This window comes from Mizuhopecten yessoensis, unplaced genomic scaffold (assembly GCF_002113885.1).
Source record: "Mizuhopecten yessoensis strain PY_sf001 unplaced genomic scaffold, ASM211388v2 scaffold10799, whole genome shotgun sequence".
NCBI lineage: Eukaryota > Metazoa > Mollusca > Bivalvia > Pectinida > Pectinidae > Mizuhopecten > Mizuhopecten yessoensis.
Window position 1 is genome coordinate 151,780 of NW_018408727.1, and position 24,889 is coordinate 176,668.

The 24,889-nt window shown below is 38.0% G+C and overlaps 1 protein-coding gene across 5 annotated transcripts in view; it reads left to right on the forward strand.

Moving 5' to 3' along the window:
• Nucleotides 1-24,889, forward strand: part of LOC110462535 (erbin-like) — a 77,326-nt gene that overhangs the window by 40,542 nt on the left and 11,895 nt on the right. For 4 of the 5 annotated variants that reach the window (XM_021516512.1, XM_021516513.1, XM_021516514.1 and 1 more), the window contains exons 7-14: nucleotides 1,273-1,347; nucleotides 5,013-5,157; nucleotides 15,638-15,710; nucleotides 16,124-16,253; nucleotides 18,367-18,552; nucleotides 19,039-19,138; nucleotides 21,946-22,058; nucleotides 23,022-23,168. In XM_021516512.1, the coding sequence (XP_021372187.1) occupies nucleotides 1,273-1,347; nucleotides 5,013-5,157; nucleotides 15,638-15,710; nucleotides 16,124-16,253; nucleotides 18,367-18,552; nucleotides 19,039-19,138; nucleotides 21,946-22,058; nucleotides 23,022-23,168 (969 nt within the window). The remainder of the gene's footprint in view (nucleotides 1-1,272; nucleotides 1,348-5,012; nucleotides 5,158-15,637; nucleotides 15,711-16,123; nucleotides 16,254-18,366; nucleotides 18,553-19,038; nucleotides 19,139-21,945; nucleotides 22,059-23,021; nucleotides 23,169-24,889) is intronic. The other variant, XM_021516517.1, reaches the window with a different exon arrangement.

Consider the following 24,889-nt stretch of genomic DNA (forward strand, 5'->3'; position numbering starts at 1 on the left):
ACTGACAGGAAGATGAACAGACAGACAGACAAAGACAAAACAGGGGAGATAACAAACTTGTCCAATTACACAGACAGACCTGGATAGTACATGGAAAATGATAGACCTGCCCAACTAAGAAAAGACACTGGATAGTACTGGGAAAATGATAGACCTGCCCAACTAACAATAGACAGAACTGGATGACTAACCCAGCCAAACAAACGGATGGACAGACAGACATGGCCAGTCTTCAGGCGACGACAAGCTAAACAAAACAGACAAACATTGCTAGTACTGAGGAAAGACAATGAACCAAACCAAACAGACGGATGGACAGACAGACATGGCCAGTCCTCAGGCGATGACGAACTAAACAAAACAGACAAACAGTGATAGTACTGAGGAAAGACAATAAACCCAGACAAGAAAGACAAACTGAAAGACAAGGCATCTACTTGGGAGATGACAAGCCTGCCCAGTAAGACAGACTGAGCACTACTCGGGAAAGATGACAAAACCAACCAGAACAGACAGACAGATGGACAGACGAGGCCAGTACACAGAAGCTTACGTGGCAGTACTGAGGAAAGACACACCCATCCAGCCCTAATTAAGTACCCTTAGGATTTTACTTCTGGGGGGTTCTTCAAAGAATCGGTGTCGTTAAATGTCAATAAATAATGAGTATTTGTAAGGAAATCTTCCTTCATGATCCAGTACAGAGGTATATACAGTAGGTATAACAAGGACAATCATACAATGACAATCACACAATCACTGCATATCACTCCTACCTGATTGCTCCCCACTGTGTGAGGTTCTAGTGTCAAGTTACTCTTTACAAATGGTGACTGAAATTCAAAGCAAATAATTGATTCCAGAATGGTATAATGTCAGTAATGCAAATCAGCATGTGCCTCTTTGTCATTAAGTTCCAAATGGGAAAGATCAGAAATATTTACACAATTACTTATATTTGTAATTGAGTTTGAATATTACGTTCCAAACTAAGTAATATGATATTTTCTTACATCACTGTTATTAGTCTTGATTCGGGTGGGTGTGAAGGTCAAATATCTTCGTGTTTGTAAGGTCAAGGATTTGCACAAGAATGGTGGAAAGTTATTCAGGTCACATCTTGCCTTTGTTACAAAGTTAGGTCTGATGGTTTTTCTCAAATCTTTGTATGTTTGTAATTGTTACATTTTCCTTTTCTTTTTACGTGAATTTCAAATTAATGTACACTTTGTGCATGTATTTACTTATGTGAAATTCGTTTTGTGTTAACAGCCAGACGTGATCGGGAGTTTGACCGGACTCCTGGAGTTATGGTGCGACCACAACCAAATAGCCCAGGTCACCCCGGTAAGTCACATGTTACTCCGATTAATCATTGGACCAATCAGCATCGTCTTAATAGGTTATAAGTCATGTGGCCAGCACACATCATCATGTGACTTGTTATGTTATGCATTGCCCTTGGTAGTAACGTTAACTCAAACAGCCAATCCATGTTTCACCCTTGAGTCACATGACCGTCCATTCTTGCTCATCTTAGCGTCTCTAGACGCGACGATGTCTGGATCTTCGCACGATCGCAATAAAGCTAATTATATCTAATTGGCTAATTAGCAAGATTTTGTGTCTGGCTAACAAACGTATTGGAAGCACTTCTATTGTTGTTGATAAATTCTGTTTTTATAATTGTCTGACGATGTTTTTACAATTTTGAGAAAATAATAACTAAAGACACCAAAATTGCTTTTCAAAATATTGAAATTGAGGAAACATTTTTTACAGATTCACAATATTTGCAATGAATTTTTGAAAATTGGTGTTAAAATGACTATGTAGACAATGTGGAACGTGGTAAAAACAAACGGTAATTAATAAAATGCAACGTCACAGTGACAATGATATCTGTCCCGGTGCTTGATGTGTTGTAATTTATAGAGTAATGGCTTTCTTATTGACTGGTGAAAAGTTTCATGTATTTTCAGTATAAAAACAAGTGTTAGACTAAACTTTATAATTACTTTTTGTCACAGAAATGTCCTTGTAATGAGAGCTCGTCTGTCACTCTTGCCTTACAAAGAAATCTGCCGAATAATGTTCATGAACTGACAAAAATAAATTAGAATAAAGAAAAAACATGAAATTATGCAAGTCTGACTGCTGTTGTAATGGCATTTTTTGTGTAAAGTCATTGTCACTCTCTGTCTTCGCATTTATGTTTGAATTCTGTGTTGACACCTGGCTGCGGTGGTGTTGCCGTCTGCTACTGTACTTGACTCAAATCGTACCACAGTACCATTGCCCCTGTGTGTCTCATGTTTCTGACATGTAGAAAGGAATTTGAAGGGGTTAGACAGAAGTTAAAAGCAAGTCATGAATGTCATCTACAGTGTTACAAGAATGCTATTTAACGCTGTACAGTTGAATGAAAGCATTTAGTGGAGAGCAGAAATTGATTTCAGAATACCCTTCCTGTCTGGTTTCAATGAAATCATAGCATGCATTACTGAAAATACATTTGTTTTTCCCGCCATATTCATTTTGGGATTATTTCTAAGTATTAAGTCTCGAAGTATTTGATTATGTTTGTCAGAATTATCTTTAAGTCCTGCTGTAAGTTTTGGGTTGATGATATCGGTTTTCTACCTATGGTTTTGTCAATGTCGCATCCTTCGGTGGTGTTCGTGTATAGTTAGTTATCTATGGCCCAGTATACCTGTAACGGCTGGGTTAACTGTCCGACTCTACATCACAGGTAAGGCAGACAGAAACGCAGCAAAACGTTGTAACAGTACACACAAGTTATACGCCTTTGTCACGGGGATCTCCTGTCAGTCCTTTCACCAACCTTCTTGTGCATCACAGCCATTACTGGTTTAGTGCAGGCATCTATACCGTTTTACATAGCCATTACACTCAGGAATACAATATCACCATTTTTTAAACGTCTGGTTGAGCTTTTCGCCGACACTTGATACCGAATTTCTTTTTAATTGTTGGTTTGAAAGGTGTTGGGTCAGATGGTCTTTGTGATAACTTTACTGTGTGGTGAACTCCCGTCGGATAATCTGGCTGTATTGTCCCCACCAGACTTTGTTTTATTTCAACCCCCGGAGAAATCAGATATTTATGCTTTAATTACTGTTATTTCACTTACATGCATCATTTAAACTTTTAAAAGTTGGTGTGCGATAAGTCAGGGAGTTATCTTCAAGGTACCTTTCATTACGTACTCTGAACATACATGTATGTCGATCAAGACTATTTTCAAGAGAGTTTCCTACATTTTGAACCAGACTGAATAATAAATGAATGTTTGCTATGTCATGGTGTTTCTCTTAAAAAGATCTAATAAATCTTAAGCAAAATTGGGAAAAATATCAATATTGTATCTTTGATAAAAAATAGCGATACACATGAAATAGTTTAAAACTCATTAGTGGGCATGGCTGGTGGTTTTGAATGAAAATGAACCGTCAACATTTTCAATTCATGAACAGGAAAACTCGTAAACAGAACCAAATATGTTTATAACTTTTCTAAATTAAATTTCCTGTGCAGTTGTAGATCAAATTTAAGTATGGTGGTGGATTTGAAAGCTGATATGATGAGCGCATCACTTGTACAGTACTATCTTATTACATTCATGAGTGGAATTTCAATGACAAAACGGTCTTGTTTGGCCGTAAAATTCTAACCTGATCCACGTGTGTCATATATAGAAGGAGATTTATTGTTCAGCTATTTTCTTTTTTCAATGTTCAAAATTCTGAAGTTTTCATCTTCCATCAAATAGGCAACGGCCATCATCAACATAGCATGATCCATGGAACATGTTGCTTTCCACACAATTTTGTTTTTACTCCCTACATCGATTGATAAAATCTCTGAGAGACGCTGGCAGCCATTTGTGTTTTGAAAACTACTCCTAATGACATAACAGACATCACTGCATTCAAGTGCATTCCAAAATCATGATAACCCACATATGTTGAAAGACCATGTTTATGTGTGTATGGAAGTATCCTAAGAGAGATTGTGTACCCCAGTATGGTGCTGACCATGTGTCTCGGTAACATATGGGTGGTGTTGTCCTCCATATTTTTCCTTCCTAGACTCTATTTACAGATAATACATAATGAGGTTTCTACGGTAACTATTTACCCTGTACTTTACAGATGTTTCTACTGTAACTTTTTACCCTGTACTTTACAGATGATACATTATGGGGTTTCTACTGTACCTGTTTACCCTGTACTTTACAGATGATACATTATGAGGTTTCTACTGTAACTTTTCACCCTGTACTTTACAGATGATACATTATGACGTTTCTACGGTAACTTTTTACCCTGTACCTTACAGATGATACATTATGAGGTTTCTACGGCAACTTTTTACCCTGTTCTTTACAGATGATAAATTATGAGGTTTCTACCGTAACTTTTTGCCCTGTTCTTTACAGATGATACATTATGAGGATTCTACCGTAACTTTTTGCCCTGTACTTTACAGATAATACATTATGAGGTTTCTACGGGAACTTTTTGCCCTGTACTTTACAGATGATACATTATGGGGTTTCTACTGTACCTGTTTACCCTGTACTTTACAGATGATACATTATGAGGTCTCTACGGTAACTTTTTACCCTGTACTTTACAGATGATACATTATGGGGTTTCTACTGTACCTGTTTACCCTGTACTTTACAGATGATACATTATGAGGTCTCTACGGTAACTTTTTACCCTGTACTTTACAGATGATACATTATGAGGTCTCTACGGTAACTTTTTACCCTGTACTTTACAGATGATACATTATGGGGTTTCTACTGTACCTGTTTACCCTGTACTTTACAGATGATACATTATGAGGTTTCTACTGTAACTTTTCACCCTGTACTTTACAGATGATACATTATGAGGTTTCTACGGTAACTTTTTACCCTGTACCTTACAGATGATACATTATGAGGTTTCTAAGGTAACTTTTTGCCCTGTACTTTACAGATGATAGGGAACCTGAAGCAGCTCATGTTCCTAGATTGTACCAAGAACCGGATCCAGACCCTGCCCAATGAGATTGAGGGCTGTGTGTCCTTGGCTGACCTTCACCTCACGGGCAACCATCTCCAGGGCCTTCCCGAGTCTATGGGTAAGTGTTCATGTGCCCATAACTCACCTTAAAAGCCTTCTTCCAGGGTCTATGGGTAAGTGTTAATGTGCCCATTTAACTCGCCTTAAAAGCCTTCGTGAGTCTATGGGTAAGTGTTAAATTAAGTGCCCATAGCCTTCCTGAGTCTATGGGTAAGTGTTAATGTGACCATACCTTAACATAAAAGCCTTCCTGAGTCTATGTGTAAGTGTTAATATTTCTTATACCACAGGCAACCATGTCCCAGACCTTCACAAAACTCTTGAGTAAAGGCCTTACAGGGTCTATGGGTATATGTTTATGCATGTTTTTGCCATAGGCAACTACCTCAATGGCATTTTCGAATCTTTTTAAGGCTTTCTTGAGTCTTTTGGTAAATGATAGTATTTAATTGTCATCAGGCTGAAACAGTATTTAATTGTCATCAGGCTGAAACTACCAGTTGTGACCTTTGGACAATCATAAAAAAAAAAAATGGAGGACATTTTGTGTGGCAGCATTTTCCTATTTTCAGGAGTATTTGGGGAAGTGTAGGTGACCCTTACTTTCTTGAAGAGTTTAGAGGTTTTCATTGAAGTCGTGACTTTTGTCTTTTGTTCGAAAGAACCATGCGTACACATTTTTTTATATGTGTCATTTGATAATAAAGACCGCAGAACAGATCACATGACATCAACCATCAACTGTAGCCTGAGCTCTTGAGAACTGAAGGACCTGGGGTTAGAGGTTATGTGAAATCACAGGTTAACCAGTGGAACTTAACTTTTCCCTGACATGTACTCGAACCTAATGGAATTTTAATGATATGCTGAATTGAAAATAGTGTTGTTTTTCTTCTGATTCAAACAAAAGGGTTCTTCTCCATTTCCTTCAGTGCTAATTCTAAATGAGTTGGGCACAATGGTAAATGAGTTGCGCACAAAAGGCCTTAAGTCCCCATTTTACATGGCTGGTGAGCTAGCGATAACAGGTTCCTTCCACAGGACATGATACAGTCACGCCAAACGCTGTAAAACAGGGAGTCCGAGACATTCCGGGGTCAGCTAGGTATCGGCTTAAAACACTTGGACATTATATTAGGTATTTGCTTGATTGGAGGTAACGATTATACGACTAGGCAATAGCGCTATCATGTGTCCATGTGCATGTCCGTTGTTGCGTGCATCTTGCTAGATTCTAAAACCATTTGTATACACAAAGGCTGTCGATTAAGCATGATGGCCGTCCTTTGTACCTGGCGTTTTAAACATTGACAAGATAAAGAATTTGCCATCAGATTGTAAAATAAAAAACAACGGTAGTGAAGTCAGTCTGCCAATCACTCATCAGTGTGGTTCAAACTGGTCAAGTACCCATTCTCTACTGTCTGTGTTATATTAGTTCCTGTGAGGGGCGAAGTTTGATACGGACTCGGCTAGAACAGCAGACGTCGGACGGAAACTATCTTATCTGTACAGATCTTTGTTAAATGACGAGTGAAATATATAACAATTTGATGCCGTTTAGTTTTCAATTAAAATTCAACCAATTCATAGAAGAAGAAAAAAAGGTTATTTCACATTTGACAAATTGTACAACATAGCAAGGCGGACACCTCCTGTATACAAAAGTTATGAAAAAGATTCAAAGAATGTTCTCATGCATCAATATGAAAATGATCACCGATGCATTTCATTTTCATATACATTTAATTTGACTTATGATTAAAGATGCTTCCACATCTCTGTGTTCTATAAAATATGTTTGCGTATATAGGCATCTCTTTATGCAACAAAAGAAATTTTAAATGAAAGTTTTTATGAAAATACACTTTGAGGGAAAAGATGCTCCGATTTTTTGATAAATTCCTCTATAAATCATGCAATCTCGACGCAATAAATCGGGCGCAAATTGGCCTGATGCTGATTATATCAGTATAAAACGTTTAAGCGTGAGATGTTCGGATTACGAGTCCCGAGGGTGATCTTATCCCTGGGTATAAGATACCCCTCATTTTCATTCTAATGTTCTTGTACAGTAAAAATGTACATTAAGGTGGTATGTAGCCATTGGTCGGTTAGATTTCCCACAGATATTTTCTCAGGTATTACGGCGACTGTTAAACACGGGAGAATTTTGTTATTTCATACCTGCCCTTGTTTGCGCTGCCAGATGAAAGGCAGATTCACCATGTCAACTGAAACTGATAACTCCAGTTAACTATGGAATTGACAATTACTGTACATCAATCAATTTACAAAAACAAGATTTATTGTGTTTGTGTAGAAGATTTGAAACATGGGTCGATGATTTTACAGCCATCTCAGACTGGTTAATTGTACTACGAAACAGAGAAATCACACGGAGAAAGGAGGCGGCGGCATGACGCTGTATAGCCATTTATGTGTTTGTGTCCATAAAAGTTTGATATGGTCATGGGAGAGACGACAACTTTTAAGTTCAATTTTTGTGAGAGGAAAAGTCGTAGTTATCGTACACTGTCAAATTTGTGTTCGTTAAATGGGTCCTAAGACTATAAAACACCTGATAAATAAATGTAACCTACCCCCCAGAACGTTTGGTAACGGGTACTAACGCTGTAACCGGTGTCACCCTCCGAAATATTATCACATGTACAGGTATACGTTCATGAGGAAAATGACAAACATTTTATAACATATTAAAATGAAAAATTTTCTGAACAGTGACAAAACACCTTTCAAGTATTCGTTTTAAAGGATGTAGTAAAATCAGCTATGAAATTTGACATGTGAACAGGGTTTTTACGACTGTAACACCAGACACATTTACCTATTGGTAAACGCTGCCCTCACTGGGACATGGACAATGGGAGCACAAATCTTCCGAGATGGTGGTTATGGCAAAACATGGGCAGAATTTTGAATTCTGTATATTTGGCATAAACTTAATTTATGAATGAACATTTCTGTATCTATTTCAGAGGACTTTCATTTGTATCTCACTCAACTTGTATATCTGATTGCATAATTGTGCGATACTTAAATTCAAAATTTAAGTTTAATGCAAATTTATGTGAAAATATATATGACATAAAATAAAACAGCATTATGTGTGATACACTTAAGATCTTATCTTTCACGCTTTTCTAAATGCTTCTTTTTAATGACCCAAATTTCTTCTTAAGAAGAAAAAACTTTTGAAATATTTTGTCAAAAATGGATTCATAAGTTCAGGAATATGTTTTTTAAGTTCGTTAATTCTAAATGTAGTACTGAGAAGTGTTTGAGAAGGAAGTTTTAGTAATGTTATAGTGTTTAGTGGCGTTATCCTACCTAAAAGTCAAGTTAACGTGCTAAACAGGTCAGTTCATTATGATATTTAATAGGAGTTGTAACAAGTTTTTATGTTTTAAATATTACAAATTTATTACACCTATGATACATTTTTAGAAGTTTAATAGACTTTAAGACAATGTGTATTATGTTTAAAGGCTAAGATATACCATTAACTATTTCAAAAATTATTGTGCACTTGAAATTTGAAGATCTTTTCAAAGGAAAAAATATGTCAAGACTTGAGAAAAAAATACCTGACCAAGGTCATTAAAAAATTGCAACATTTTCAAAAAAGATTTTAATCTTGATGTTGGCCTAGAAGTTGGTGTACTGACACCGTGTACCACTGGGGTATTTTTTACCGACAACACAACTCCGGTTATCATCCAGAAATGGCACTGGTGATATATCGTGTGCTCACACGTAGCCTGTTTTACCGTGTTCCGTGACCGGACATTCAGACCCAAACCCTTTAGGTGTGATTGTGGACGGAATTGTCAAAGTGTTTGTCAATAACAAGTCTATTGTCATACTTAGCAGTTAAGTAGCCTAGCTGGACAATGGCGCTGTCGCGGATCACCGACCGTGTTTAATCTGAGGATCTCTCGAGATTACTGGGGCGAGATACAACATTTTTAACGGTAAACTTGGACATGCTATCAGGACACCTATTGTGACAGATTCTTGTAGTAATTTGGCATTCGTCATAACTTTACAATGTTTAGATTTGGAGACGCAGTCGGGAGATAATTAACGCTCTAGTTTCCATCTGGGAAAACAATAAATTTGATTCAGACCCAATTTAGACTGTTACTAAGTTTTCTGATTTGTTTGGAATTTTTTTCTATGGATCATACACTTTAACTAAATTAAAGGGGCCAGGGTCGCCATCTACAATCACTAGCCCTCCACTACTGGGTTGCACTGGTTTGCTGCCTATGTGGGGCAGTCACCAGGTACTGGCCATAGCTTGGTGGTTTTTCTTTCCAGTTTAATTCTCTCCAGTTTTCTTCCACCACCAAACCCTGGCACGTCCTTAAATGACCATAGCTGTTTATAGGACATAAAACACAAACAATCCAAACAAACCTTAGGTGAAATATGTCTCTATTCTATCATTGAAACCAATTTCAGCAAAAGGATGAAACTTTGGCTGTGTGTTATTGCTAATACAAATGTATTAATCTGTTAAGGTTAACGGAGACAGGCTTGTTGAGTTTTAACCGAGATAAGTTTGTTGAGTCTTGAGTATTTTGACCTCAGCAAGATAAATACAAGTAGACAGTCAACCTTACAAACTGTTTCAAAGTAGTCTTGTTATCTTCTCTAGAAAATGTCAAAGTCGAACAATATTTACGTAAACGGAACTGTTTGAAAAGGAGGAATGGATAAATTCAGTTGTTTTAGGTCAGTTTTTTATACACACTTATGTTGAGAATCTTAATATCACTGTTAAAAGCCCCGAGACTAATATATGTGTGTGTCGTTAGGGATTGTGTGGCTCTACATCGTAATGTTTATAGATAGAGCTAACCCTTGGCGCCCGTCTACTTTCAGTTTCCTATATCTTTTTATTTGCCTATTTTTACAAACTTCGTGTCGGCACCTGTAGATGGGACCATTGTGTCTCGGGACATCCCTACTGTTTTCTGACCCCACAGGATTCAGAGATATGGAAATCAGGATCTTTCTGGTCAATAGATTGGGCAGATCTAGGAGGTACCGGTCAATAGGTTGGGGGGTTTAACTACCTACTGGTCAAGACTTGTCCTGGAAGCCCCACACATAATTGGGTGAGAGGGAGATATTTACACTATAATCCGGCTAATCAAATTATTTATGTATGACTTATATTTAATCACCTCTCACACTTGAGTGCTGATAGGGGGTGGGTCCAGTATCTAGGTAGTAAAGGGGACAGCCAGGGTAACAGTCTGGTTAGCATACTCTGTCATCGTGTAATATACAAGTTTTGTGTCCCAAAAAAATGAATATTGTAACAGGAAAGATTTCCTACCATTAATGTTCTTGTGTTAAGTGATTTTATTGCTCGAGTTTGAGGATTTTGTTTTAATCAAGAGTGGGTAGAGGATCAAGTATGTTATTATGCTGTACTTGAAGATGGTTGTTATCATTATAGAAATCTGTGGATTTCTCACATCCCATCAAAACACCCAATTATACGTGCCGCGGTCAAACTGACCATTAATACCTGGGAAGCCTTTGGTCAGTCTCGAGGGTACTTAATCCTGTCCAGGTGAGAGTCGGGTGAATCGTGCGGTTAATTAGCTAAATAGGTCTTGGTTACACACCTGAGGAGTGGAAACTCCAAAGAATGGTGTAACTCGCAACAGGTGAGAATCAGGTGAATACATCTGGTTAATTAGGTTAGAAAACCTTTCACACCCATTGACAGCTCCCCAGCCATCAAAATACCATTCTGTGCTCCTCTCTCCGGCCAACTCTAGTGGGCCTTGGAGAGCTAATTTCAGTTCAGACTGATAAGATATTAAAAACCCTTGACGCACAAATAAGGAGAATATGTGGAGTAATCAGCACGTCTGAAGTCTCGCTGTAAACATATAGTTTTCAATAGCGACTCCAATTCTTTTTGAAAGACAAATCAACTTCATACATACCTTTCCACTGCTCATAAATAAAGACGGTCTACGATAGCCAAGTGGTCACAAACTGAAGGCCATCGCACAACAAATACACGTATTATCACAACATTCGGCTGTCAAGCATACTTTGATGATTTATAATCAATACTTAAAATGTTTTCAGATATCAATTCTTGATGAAATTGTTTCTCTTTGTAATGAAAACTTTGATGACAGTTGGTAGAAACATGATAACTATAGCAGACAGGACTGGCACCCCCTGGGTCAGTGTTAGGATACCTACAGAATCCAAGCATGACTCACCCCCTGGGGCAATGTTAGATATACCTTGGTAATAGAGGCAGGACTGCCACGTACCCTATGGGTCAGTATTAGGTATACCTGGTAATTCAGGCAGGACTGCCACCCCATGGGGCAGTATTAGTATACCTGGTAATTCAGGCAGGATTGCCACCCCGTGGGTCAGTATTAGATATACCTGGTAATTCAGGCAGGACTGCCACCCTATGGGTCAGTATTAGATATACCTGGGAATTCAGGTAGGACTGTCACCCTGTGGGTCAGTATTAGGTATACCTGGTAATTCAGGCAGGACTGCCACCCTATGGGTTAGTATTAGATATACCTGGGAATTCAGGTAGGACTGTCACCCTGTGGGTCAGTATTAGGTATGCCTGGTAATTCAGGCAGGACTGCCACCCTATGGGTCAGTATTAGATATACCTGGGAATTCAGGCAGGACTGTCGCCCTGTGGGTCAGTATTAGGTGTACCTGGGAATTCAGGCAGGACTGCCACCCCATGGGTCAGTATTAGGTATACCTGGGAATTCAGGCAGGACTAAAAATGACGGAACAATAGCAGGAGGAATAGAAATGCCTTGGAATGGGAGGACAATGAAAATAACAAAAACCAGAAAGATGATCAGAAATGGTGGAACAGAAGGATGAGAGATAATAGGTCAAGGACAAATGGAAATGACAGAATAAAGGAATAGTAAACAGAAATGACAGGCAATGGGAGAAGGCTAAAGAGGCAAGGAACGACATAGAAGTTCAGGAGAAGGATGGTTTGGTGAACCAAGAGATTAATGAAGAACTAGACATTTATTGTCCGATAATTCACTGTGTTCGAAGTCATACTTGATCGGACATCTTCTGAAAAAACTTGTGCAGAGCCAAATTAACTTTGTCATGGTTATGTTTGAGCGAGTCATGAATAACCATGAATCCATGTATGGTTATTGAAAAGTATTGGATTATATGGTGGTAGTGTAATATAAAATAATTCTTTAATTTATGATTAGTATGACACTAACAGCTAATTCATCAAATACAATAAAAATGTTGTGCCTTTGTTCCTGAGGAATGTCCATTAAGCCGAGCCAGAGATCTGAAGTTCATTATAATCATCTTATGTGCTGTACACAGTAACGGTCGCCCATTCTCCGCCGGCCATCACCGTGTCGGGGACAGGTATTCACGACCCTGGCTGTCGTGTGTATTGAACATGTTCACTATGAATGGCTGGGAATTTTTTCATATCATTCATTAGTTTCTGTATACATTATGTATGTGAAAAATTAAGAAAATCTATTTCATATAAAAGTCGATTGCAGTCTGTTCCTGAATGAATAGATGTTTTTGTTTTGTTTTTGAACTTAACTAGTATGTGGACAAGAAGTACATGACAGAAAATCGTCTATAGAAGGTGGTTTGAGGTACGGTCGTACCCTATGGTATAATGAGGACATGAAGGAGTTCTGTATGGCTGTACCTGTAGTGTGGGCAGGACAAGGTTGGTCCGCGTCATTTCTCGGCCACATGTAATACCTATGTCCCTATTCCGTTGGGGAAGGCAATATCCCTTTTTATTGAAACGCAAATCTGTGGAATGAGCTATTAAAAATCTTAATCGACCTTCGTACGATTTACCTGGGCCTTGGCAGAGCACGTTGCCATCTGCTGGTGGACGGCTGGCCTCTAATATTGATTGAGTGTCATATTGAATAAGGAAAATACTATGATACCTTTAAGTCAACACTAACGCTACCTTCGGTAACAGAGAGGTGCACCTATAAATGGCCGAGGCTCATCGGATCAAAATGTCTTTAAAGGTGCTCTCCCAGGACAATGTCGGGTAAGACCTCTGTCAGACCAAGCTATTCAATTAGAAGATGACGACATGGTTATTGCTGTGGCCACCCTCTCTTGTACACACTTCCTGGGGAGTGCTGTCTATCTGTCGTCACCAGTCCCCGAATAAATCTTCATGAATATTGGTGTAATTCTCCCAAAAATAACCCCGCCAGGTAAACAGGTTATCTGGCGAACCCTCCGACAGTCTTCATAAAAACGATTTGTTTGATTAGCTGTGTCTACCTGTACCTGGGAAATACTGTACAAAGTGTTTAGTCTTTTTTTCTTTAAAAAACAATGTTTGGTGTATCAAATACCTGGAATGGGATCTTTAGGTGTGAAATGTAAATAAGCCTTTATGACACATACACTGAGACTAGCCTGCGGAGTTGCCTCCATACAGTCATACAGTCATTCACAAATCAAAGAATAAATACTAGGAATTATTTTACAACAAATCTTCCAAAACACTGTCTGTGGCAGGTAGATTGGGTATCTGTTATATGATCTTACAGTATAGATAGATAAAGAGATTATGATCTTGTTAAAACAACATTTGGAAATCTCTGATTCTGGAATTTTAAAGAAATGAGATTATTTACAATTTACACATAAATGATATCTTTACACTTCATCAGATATGATTTCTCCTGAGAAATCTCACGGAACATCTTGTGTATCTAGAGAAATGATAGATGACACAGATGTTGTAGTTGTGTAATTCGAACTTTTTAATTAGCGTACTCGGCCAGTGCCGGTGAATCACGGGTAAGTTTGGTGTAATTGGTATCTTACCTGTAGAACACCGTGCAGGTAGACGATCACCTGGTGGTAAACCTGCCATAACCTGCAATCATAACATGATATACAGGAAGATATCATGTAAATAGATATACAAGTTTTTTGTTATTGTTGTGCATGAAGATGGTAAAACTCGTCAACACACCTGAGGAATATTATGTTTTGGTCGGGTACACTTTACCTGTACGTAGTTGGTGTTATAAGGTGGGACCTTTGTTGACAGAAGACGGAGGGAGACCTCTTGAGTCACATCATATATCCCATTCCTGTGTATTGACAGATATCCCGAAAACACACAGAGCTTTATTGAATGTAAAATGATGTTTAATATGTAGAAGAGGCTTTAGTGTACGGATTCTACCATTATAAGTGAAATATGTTGGGTGTACATCGGGGGCGTTGTTGGGAGCACCACAACTGTGATATCAGACCGATGAGATCAGTACCCCGTTATTTTACCGGTAGTTGTATCCGTGCATAATCAAATCGGCCAGCTTACCTAACAATGTATAGGATAAATGTGACTTGTTACGTGGGACACCTTGATTAATACGGAAAATAAATGATTTCACCTTATAATCCACCCTCCCCTAAAATTGCTGTAGATATTTAGTAGGGGATGGTGTTGACATGACAGATATGACTAGTTTATCAATCGTTTAGATGGTGTGAGTTAAATAAAGGATTAGCACAATTTATTAGTGGATATCAGATTAGACCCATCACATTCTGTATATTGATTCATAAAATCTATGAGGTGTATATTGCTTATACACGGGAGTGGCAATTCCACGTAACTCTGAGTTATTACTTCAAATTACTTTAGTTCCTATAAATAGCAAAGAAATTATTTAATTCATATCTGTTTACCCATAACGTTATGGATGAATAAAAAAATACAGAAAAATATCAGGTTTTGATCCTTGTCAAGAAAACACCTGTGGTGTATATAGTACATAGTTGCCCGGTGTTGTCAAAAAAAAGTAAAAATAATTGCGTGTTTTTAGGTTTACGTCGTTCTCCATCATTAATATCGGTGTATCTTGTGCAGGATCAGTGACTGCAGCTGTTTCCAGGCCATGTTATGAAAACTGATCTACCCGCAATATGCTACGGTACTGCCGCGGCCTTTAGACCAGCAGTAACTCAAACCTAATTCATCAAAAAACAATTAGTCATTGTAATGTCATTGAGAAATACAAAATAGAGCTAAATAATTGATATTTTCCCATAGACTGAAATGTAGAGAAACAGCATTACTATAGGGGAGAGCTATAACATCTGTATTTCATCCATTGGCAGTCACTGAGCCGTGAAACAAGCCACTGTTACCAGCTCATTCCGTCCTTTTTTAATATTTACGCATGCAATGATGCATGCATATCTCTGCTCTAACGGATGTGTTCAAAATGCTATAAAAACATCTTGATTTGCATTTTTGTAATGAAAATACATCTCTTTCATGTTTTAGGAGTTTTGATGATATGTGAAAATCTGTTCATCACAGAAAATATCAATTTGATTCATCAGTGATTAATGGTATTTAAAAATATAATTACCAATCAATAAAGAATTAATTGTTTAATATGTGGTTTGAATGAGCCTGTGGTTTGTTGTTACAGGTAATCTGGAACACATCACCACGCTGAAGGTAGATGCGAACCAGCTGACGTCCCTACCCAACACTATTGGCGGGTAAGTTGTATGATCAGCAACCTGTTCAGGGAGACCACTCGTCTCACTTCACTGGCAGCAAAACAGTGTACAAAATCAGACCATTTTATGGAAAAGGTGAAAGTATTAATATAAAACTTCTAAAGGAATAATTTTTGAAAAAATTATGTTGTTTTTAAATATTTTTCAGTTGTTTGCAAAACTGCTTTCCAATAGTTTACAGTTTTAAGCATCTTTGCTTACAAAGAGTTCCAATCCATACTTTTGTCTGCTCAGTGAGCTAGCTATAAGTCATAATGCTTGTAATCAAACAGTGTTTTGAAGAGAAGTGAAATGTATTTTACAAGACCATTAAGTCTGATAAAGGAAACCTTACAGAACGGTCAAACTGTCTGTACTGGATGTAAAACTCGAGTTTCCTTCTGTACCTCTAGCCTGACTGCCTTGTCCGAGCTCAATGTCAGTCGTAATGACCTTGAGGATCTCCCATCATCCTTAGGACTTCTGCGGAATCTACGGACACTGTATGCAGACGAGAATTGTCTGGAGATGATTCCAGCTGAGGTAAGACCATAGTATATCAGGGTTCCATGATTCTGTATTCGACACTTTACTTTGGTAGGGAGGCGTGTTTACCTGTCTGTCATGATGGGAAGGCGTGTCCGCCTGTCTGACCTGTTGGTCATGATGGGTGAGACACATGGCCAACATACACAGGTATAACACGATAGTCACTGTAACATCTTACATCTGTCAACAGAAAAAATATCCATGATAAAAAACAGTTTTGTCTTATTACAGATGCTGTTTCATACCCAAATTAGATTCTTACGAATCTCATTGAATTTGAATGTGTCCTGATAGGGTTGCATGAAGTGTATCAGTTACATTGAATTAGCATTATAATGGGAATCCCAAAACACCCACCGCTCACATCTATCATTATCAATGTGTACGCCCGGGTTATGTATTACACTGCTATCTCGTAACCACTGCACTGGATTTACCTAAGTAACTCGGACCAAGAAAGCCTGCTGCCATACTCATGGACTCATACAGAAATGTACCACATATACTGTACAAGAACATTTTTTAGCTCACCTGCCCGAAGATGAGCGATACAGGCCCTCAGGGCCTCTTGTTATATAAAAATTAAAGATATACTGGTATGTTGGTGGAAATAGAATTTTACGTATAATTTATTTCACTTTTGAACTTTCATTGTGATAAAATTTAGTGCCCAGTTACTTCACTGAATTTAAATGTCTTCCTGGAATAGCACAGGTACAGCATACTTTGTAAGATAAAATAAAGGAACAGCATAACTCAGGAATTCAAAACCACGAGCACAGAGTGGACATGTCATATAATCTCACTTCAGAAAATGCAAATTTTGATATTCTTTGCACAATTTCTTTATTGAAATTTAAGATTTTATGATGAACCATTATGACAGTGGAAATTTAATATTGAGTGGATAAAAACAAATTTTGTTTTTAATATGTCATATATTTAAATTAGAACAGAATGGGATCTTCATGTCCTGGAGATATATGTGGGAAGTAAAATAGCGAACCCGTGATGCTTCTTTCTTTCACTCTTCACTGGTACATTCCCATTTCTGCTTGGAAAAAAATAAACCTGTGTTTACGTAGGAAAGGACTGCTTACATATAAACCTGTGTTTACATAGGAAAAGACTGCCTACATATAAACCTGTCTTTACGTAGGAAAAGACTGCTTACATATAAACCTGTCTTTACGTATAAACCTGTCTTTACGTAGGAAAAGACTTCTTACATATAAACCTGTCTTTACGTAGGAAAAGACTGCTTACATATAAACCTGTCTTTACCTGTCTTTACGTAGGTAAAGGCTGCTTACATATAAACCTGTCTTTACACAGGAAAAGACTGCTTACATATAAACCTGTCTTTACGTAGGAAAAGACTGCTTACATATTAACTAGGAGACCCCAACGGAGGGTACGTAGGAAAAGACTGCTTACATACGCTATCATTCTCGAAACGTCACCATTGCGTCATCACTTCTTACGCGATGTAAACATGGAAGTGTCACCATTTTGTGACACATTTCATGTTTCTTTGACACAGTGCATTGGGTTGACTATTCCAACTTATTTTACCATAGGAAAGTATGCGATTCAGACAGATAGATTTCAATACTCAGGAAACGCCTTATGCTGAACTTCATACGTTCTTACCCCCAGGTGATTTCTCTGTCTACATCACTCAGGAGATGTTCTAGAACTCTATAACTCTCATTTCACCACACAGAAGTAAAAGATTCTATTTCTCTCTCTACATCACACAGGAAAAATATATTATATTTCTATGTCTACGTCACACAGGAGTGATATTCTATTTCTCTGTCAATTAATACACACACAGGAGTGATAGATTCTATTTCTCTCTCTACATCACACAGGAAAAATATATTATATTTCTATATCTACATCACACAGGAGTGATAGATGCTATTTATCTGTATACATCACACATGAATGATAGATTCAATTTCTCCATCTTCACCACAAAGGATTTGTAGATTCTATTTCTCTGTCTACAACATATAGGAGTGATACATTCTATTTCTCTTCTACAACACATAGGAGTGATATATTCTATTAATAAATGTACCAAAATGTCTGTTTCTAGCTGGGAAGCTGTAGTGGGATCACAGTGCTGTCTCTGCGCAGTAACAAACTGGAATACATCCCTGATGAGCTTGGACGAATTCCACGCCTCCGTGTCCTCAACCTCAGTGATAACCTCCTGAAGTTCCTACCCTTCTCCATCACCAAGCTGAAGGAGCTGCAGGCCCTCTGGCTGTCGGAGAACCAGGTACCTCCAAGCTACCAAACCGTGGCCACTCTCATTTATTAAATAGTTTGACTTGTTTGACCGGTTTTGTTCGTTGATGAAATAGGGTTGCTTTCTGGCAGACATTGAACAGTTGCATAGCTTATATCCCCCATGCATTACAATGTTGACCAACCTGTTTGCCACATATGTGAAATGAATCGAGCCAATTTAACAAACAAAAATGTGTAAAGCTAAAGGAATGCTTTTACATTTATTTTCTCTGATGATGAAAATTATTCAGGAGTGTTACCTGGCAATACAAATTGAAGTTTGACCATACTTTCCTATAAAAAAAAATATAGCTGTTAAACTGCTTACAATTTTTTTTTATAAACAGCAATTTTTACCATTCAATTTACAAAATAAATGATTATTTACATTTTTAATTACTGTTGCATCAAATCAAAAGGACAATGAACTATTTTTTGATATTACATGACCAACTGGTGTATGTATTGTTTCTAGACGCGGCCCATCGTCCCGTTCCAGTCTGAGATAGAACAAGAGACGGGACGTAAGATCCTAACCTGCTATCTTCTACCTCAGTGTCCGTCCGAGGACTTGGGTAAGTAATCTGATACTGCATACCAGAATATCGTTGATGCTGGGTAATATTCACAATTTACAGGGTAAAGCTAATACGAAGTTCAGCATTACAACAGTTTTGAAGCAGTTAATGCAGCACTCTGCAAACTGCATTTACTCACATAGAACAAAAAACAAAAACCAAAGCTTGAAATAGTAGTTGTACATGGGAGATGTGTAAGTGTATCTCTCTTTATTCCAAGTGCCTCTATTACTGGAACAGTTTTGTAAAGAAAGCGCCCTTTCTATTCCTTTAGGATCCCCATATCACTATCAAAAACTGTGACTAAGTATTGGAAATTCGTTTTGGCATGTTATAGCCACCATCAATGATTTCTGAAAATAAAAACCATACCTTGACTGAGACTTTAACAAAATATAATTTACAATAGTGTTCTGATGAAAAAACTATGTGGGGCTACCTCGATCATTGAATTTTATTTAGACTGGTAAACTGTCGCTCTAACTGACTGAGCTACCTGTTCGACGGAAGTGTCCTAGCCCAATTGTTTTACAGTTATATCTACGTATAAGATAGGAAGGGTACGCTGTCTGGATAGTAAGACAGTCTGTCCTCTACAACTGAATAGTAGAACAAAGCTAGACTTAAATAGGCTGAATGTGTAAAAAACAGTTGTGTGATGGTATCGACGGAAGCTCAGGTTGTCTTGAGCCTGTGGTATTGCCTTCCATAATATGCTCGTGTTTTATTAATGTTTTATCAGTGGAACATAGAGTTCTTCAGACAATCTTTATTCATCGACTCGGTACAACTTCAGGTCTGCGAGAGACAAACACTAACAAATGTTATATCCTGTGTAGATGTATAAAAAGTGTGTTATGTTATCTAGGAGACCCCAATGGAGGGGGAGACACGGACAGTTTATTCATCGACTCTATACCACTTCAGGTCTGCTAGAGACAAACACTAACAATACTATTGCTGTATCCTGTGTAGATGTATATAGAGTGTGTTATGTTAACTAGGAGACCCCAACGGAGGGGGAGACACGGACAGTTTATTCATGGACTCTATACAACTTCAGGTCTGATAGTGACAAACACTAACAATACCCTTGCTGTATCCTGTGTAGATGTATATAGAGTGTTTTATGTTATCTAGGAGACCCCAATGGAGGGGGAGACACGGACAGTTTATTGATCGACTCTATACAACTTCAGGTCTACTACAGACAGACACTAACAATACCATTGCTGTATCCTGTGTAGATGTATATATAGAGTGTGTTATGTTATCTAGGAGACCCCCATGGAGGGGGAGACACGGACAGTTTCTACAAACAGACACTTACACTACCATTGCTGTATCCTGTGTTGATGTATATAGAGTGTGCTATGTTATCTAGGAGACCCCAATGGAGGGGGAGACACGGACAGTTTCTACAAACAGACACTTACACTACCATTGCTGTATCCTGTGTTGATGTATATAGAGTGTGCTATGTTATCTAGGAGACCCCAATGGAGGGGTAGACACGGACAGTTTCTAGAAACAGACACTTACACTACCATTGCTGTATCCTGTGTTGATGTATATAGAGTGAGTTATGTTATCTAGGAGACCCCAATGGAGGGGGAGACACAGAGAGTTTATTCATCGACTCTATACAACTTCAGGTCTACTACAGACAGACACTAACAATACCATTGCTGTATCCTGTGTAGATGTATGTAGAGTGTGTTATGTTATCTAGGAGACCCCCATGGAGGGGGAGACACGGACAGTTTCTACAAACAGACACTTACACTACCATTGCTGTATCCTGTGTTGATGTATATAGAGTGAGTTATGTTATCTAGGAGACCCCAATGGAGGGGTAGACACGGACAGTTTCTAGAAACAGACACTTACACTACCATTGCTGTATCCTGTGTTGATGTATATAGAGTGTGTTATGTTATCTAGGAGACCCCAATGGAGGGGGAGACACGGACAGTTTCTACAAACAGACACTTACACTACCATTGCTGTATCCTGTGTTGATGTATATAGAGTGAGTTATGTTATCTAGGAGACCCCAATGGAGGGGGAGACACGGACAGTTTCTAGAAACAGACACTTACACAACCATTGCTGTATCCTGTGTTGATGTATATAGAGTGTGTTATGTTATCTAGGAGACCCCAATGGAGGGGGAGACACGGACAGTTTCTAGAGACAGACACTTACACTACCATTGCTGTATCCTGTGTTGATGTATATAGAGTGTGTTATGTTATCTAGGAGACCCCAATGGAGGGGGAGACACGGACAGTTTATTCATCGACTCTATACAACTTCAGGTCTGATAGTGACAAACACTAACAATACCATTGCTGTATCCTGTGTAGATGTATATAGAGTGTGTTATGTTATCTAGGAGACCCCAATGGAGGGGGAGACACGGACAGTTTATTCATCGACTCTATACAACTTCAGGTCTGATAGTGACAAACACTAACAATACCATTGCTGTATCCTGTGTAGATGTATATAGAGTGTGTTATGTTATCTAGGAGACCCCAATGGAGGGGGAGACACGGACAGTTTATTCATCGACTCTATACAACTTCAGGTCTGCTAGAGACACACTAACACTACCATTGCTGTATCCTGTGTAGATGTATATAGAGTGTGTTATGTTATCTAGGAGACGCCAATGGAGGGGGAGACACGGACAGTTTATTCATCGACTCGATACAACTTCAGGTCTACTAGAGACAGACACTAACACTACCATTGCTATATCCTGTGTAGATGTATAAAGAGTGTGTTATGTTATCTAGGAGACCCCAATGGAGGGGGAGACACGGACAGTTTCCACGCCTCTATCTGGGACGAGGAACGTGAGCAGAGACAGCAGATCCACTTTGAGTTCACAGAGGAACTGGATGAGGATGTAAGTACCCCCGTGTCACTAGTCCATCCCTTCGTCTATATCCCTCCGTCTGGTGTAATGTCCTTACGTGTTGTTTCCTTACGACAATTATACAAAATCCTTTTTCCAAAGTTTTTACACCTTATCTTTATAAAATCCGCCATATATATGTTGATGCTGCCAGATTGGTTACAATAGGTAAAGCTGTAAGCAATATATGTCCCTTACCTACTGTATACTGTACCTACTATTGACTGGTCCTGTATCCTGTATAGTATACTGTAGCTTTAGCCATGTAGTATTATGGGATGTATATACTTGTACAGTATAATCTGCACCACTAGCTGATATTTCATTCACTGGAATTATATCTTTTGCAGCTTGCATATTGTATTATTGAATGATAGATGATTGAATGATTGATAGATGTAGGTTGAATAGCAAAGGGAATGCAATTTACATTTTAAATACATGCCTTTATCTTTGTAATTTCGTGATATCTGCCCACAACATTTCTGATGCATGTTTTGATGATCATGAAGACGCATGTTTGTTACCCAGTTATGTCCCCTTGTTCTGTGTTATTGAACCCTCCTACTGTTACCCAGATATGGCGCCTGTTTTTAACCTCCTATTATGGGCATGTTTTTGCAAATTACAAAATCCTTTCTGTTGATGTTAATTCAATTTCAGTCAAAGGATGAAAAAGTCATCATTCAAAATTAATTTTAATTTTGTAATTTCATCATTCATGTAACTTGAGCTAATCAATTTAAGTACCATAAAAACCTTAATGAACTGTGTTGTCATGGTAACGGAAGTGTGCTGATGTAAGTTACTAAGGCTGGCCTTGCTGCGTAACACAAGCTACAGCAACCACTGGTAATGAGCAGCATGATGTTTTGTTGCACATACTAATTAATTGGTTACCTTGGTTACTAACTATGTTGAATGTTATGTCATAACCCATGACCTCGTTTCTAGGGCAAGCTAGTCAGGTGTCCCACCCCGTATCCCAAAGAGATGCGAGAAAAGATTCGGCATGCTCGCAACCTCGCCGTCCGCCAGAAACTTACAGGAGATGGACGGCCATGGAGAGGCGGAGAAGATAATAAGGGGTTTGACAGAGAGGTACGCCACCTGGTGTCAGGGTTGATGATCACGTCACGTCCCAGACTTGTAATGGGGCAAAAGCTTAAGTGTATCAAATTGAGGATGAGTGCAGAAGTAGGGTTGTATTAAGGCCTGGTTAATCCTTGATAATGATATACAACTCTTGTAAATCAGAGTTGACTTTGCGGAGGTGAATATTTGTTAAGTCTAGAGGTGATACCTTATAGTTACCTAGGATCTATGTCTCTAATATAGCACGGTTGGTAGAGCTGCTTTGGACAAATCACTGCATGTACTCCGGTACTCGTCCACAAACAGATGGATAGAGATGGATTAAGGACGCTTTGAAAAATATTTTAATCATTTATTAGAATATGTACTAACAAAAATTGGATTAAATATGATAAAAGCACTCTTAACATGTGGAAACACCTTTTGGGAACATTTTAAAGTATTGTGAATACTCTGCCCCCCAGAGACCTTATCATGACTGCGTTACTATCCAGCAAAATATAGCAAAACTCTCAATTATAGAAAATAGGTTACATAGTTACCGTGGAATGATAATTGAACTGTCAAATTTAAGAATATTTTGGTTTGAGATACAACATCAATCATCACAAAAGTGCCCTGTATTTTCTAATGATTTAAATTGCGGGTACGAGTGAGGTCAAACTGAGGTGAAACTGCTGTGTTGTGGTACAAAGGCTCTATGAGATATGTCACAAATACAATATACTGTAAATAAGTACGCCTTAATATTTCATAAAAACTACCATCTTACAGTACATAGGTAGTGCTCAACTACGGTGGGGGTGAAAATACAAATGTGGATAGATTTGTAAAGTAACAGTCGTAACTGTCAAGATTTACAATGTCAAGTAAAAGCTGTCTATAGTGCTGGGTGCTTTATGTTACGTTTAACCAACTCTGTACCTTTTACGCAGTTATTAGGGTATATTTTTTTATAATATATTCAAAGTTATTGTTCAGTGCAGAATGAATTACAGCTCTATCTAAATACACTTGTCAGATATAGCAGTGATTGAGTTGTAAAATATTAAAATGTAATTTACATTCTTTGTGTAAACTGATGCGTGAATACATCAGAATTTACAAAGTGCACATTCCTTAATTCAACACATTTGTACAATATCAGAAAAGCACTTTGAAAAAAACCAGCATTATGGAGTTGCATATGAAAATATCTAATGAAAGAAAATTATGAAAATTTTGGAACAGGTTGAAAACCATGTTCGGGTATTTCTTTATGGGTTAAAAAGGGGAAAGTGTATAAAGATTTACTAAAAGCAATTGTGCATGTACATACAATAACAAATGATTTATGAATTGTTCGGTGTTGGGTAGAGATATGTACTATGTTAGCATGACAATCCTACCCCTATAAATACCTGCATGTTGTTGATGGTGGTGGAAGTTTTCACGCTTCGTTCCCATTTCTCTGCATGTGTCACACATATACATATCTAAAGTGTTGGTTGTTGTCATGTCTGGATCTTTATCATTGTATCATACATGTAAATAACATTGCTCAGTTTCTCCAGATCAGTATAACTTTGTAGATTACTTGATACATAATTCAAAATAAAGTTTAACAATATAATTTTCTGCCTCATAGTTCAAGGATTTTTACTTTATATCCTTACTCCATATTCTATAAACCATAATATTTTCACTCTCTGACTGTAAAATCCTAAGATGGTCAGTGTTGAATTTGC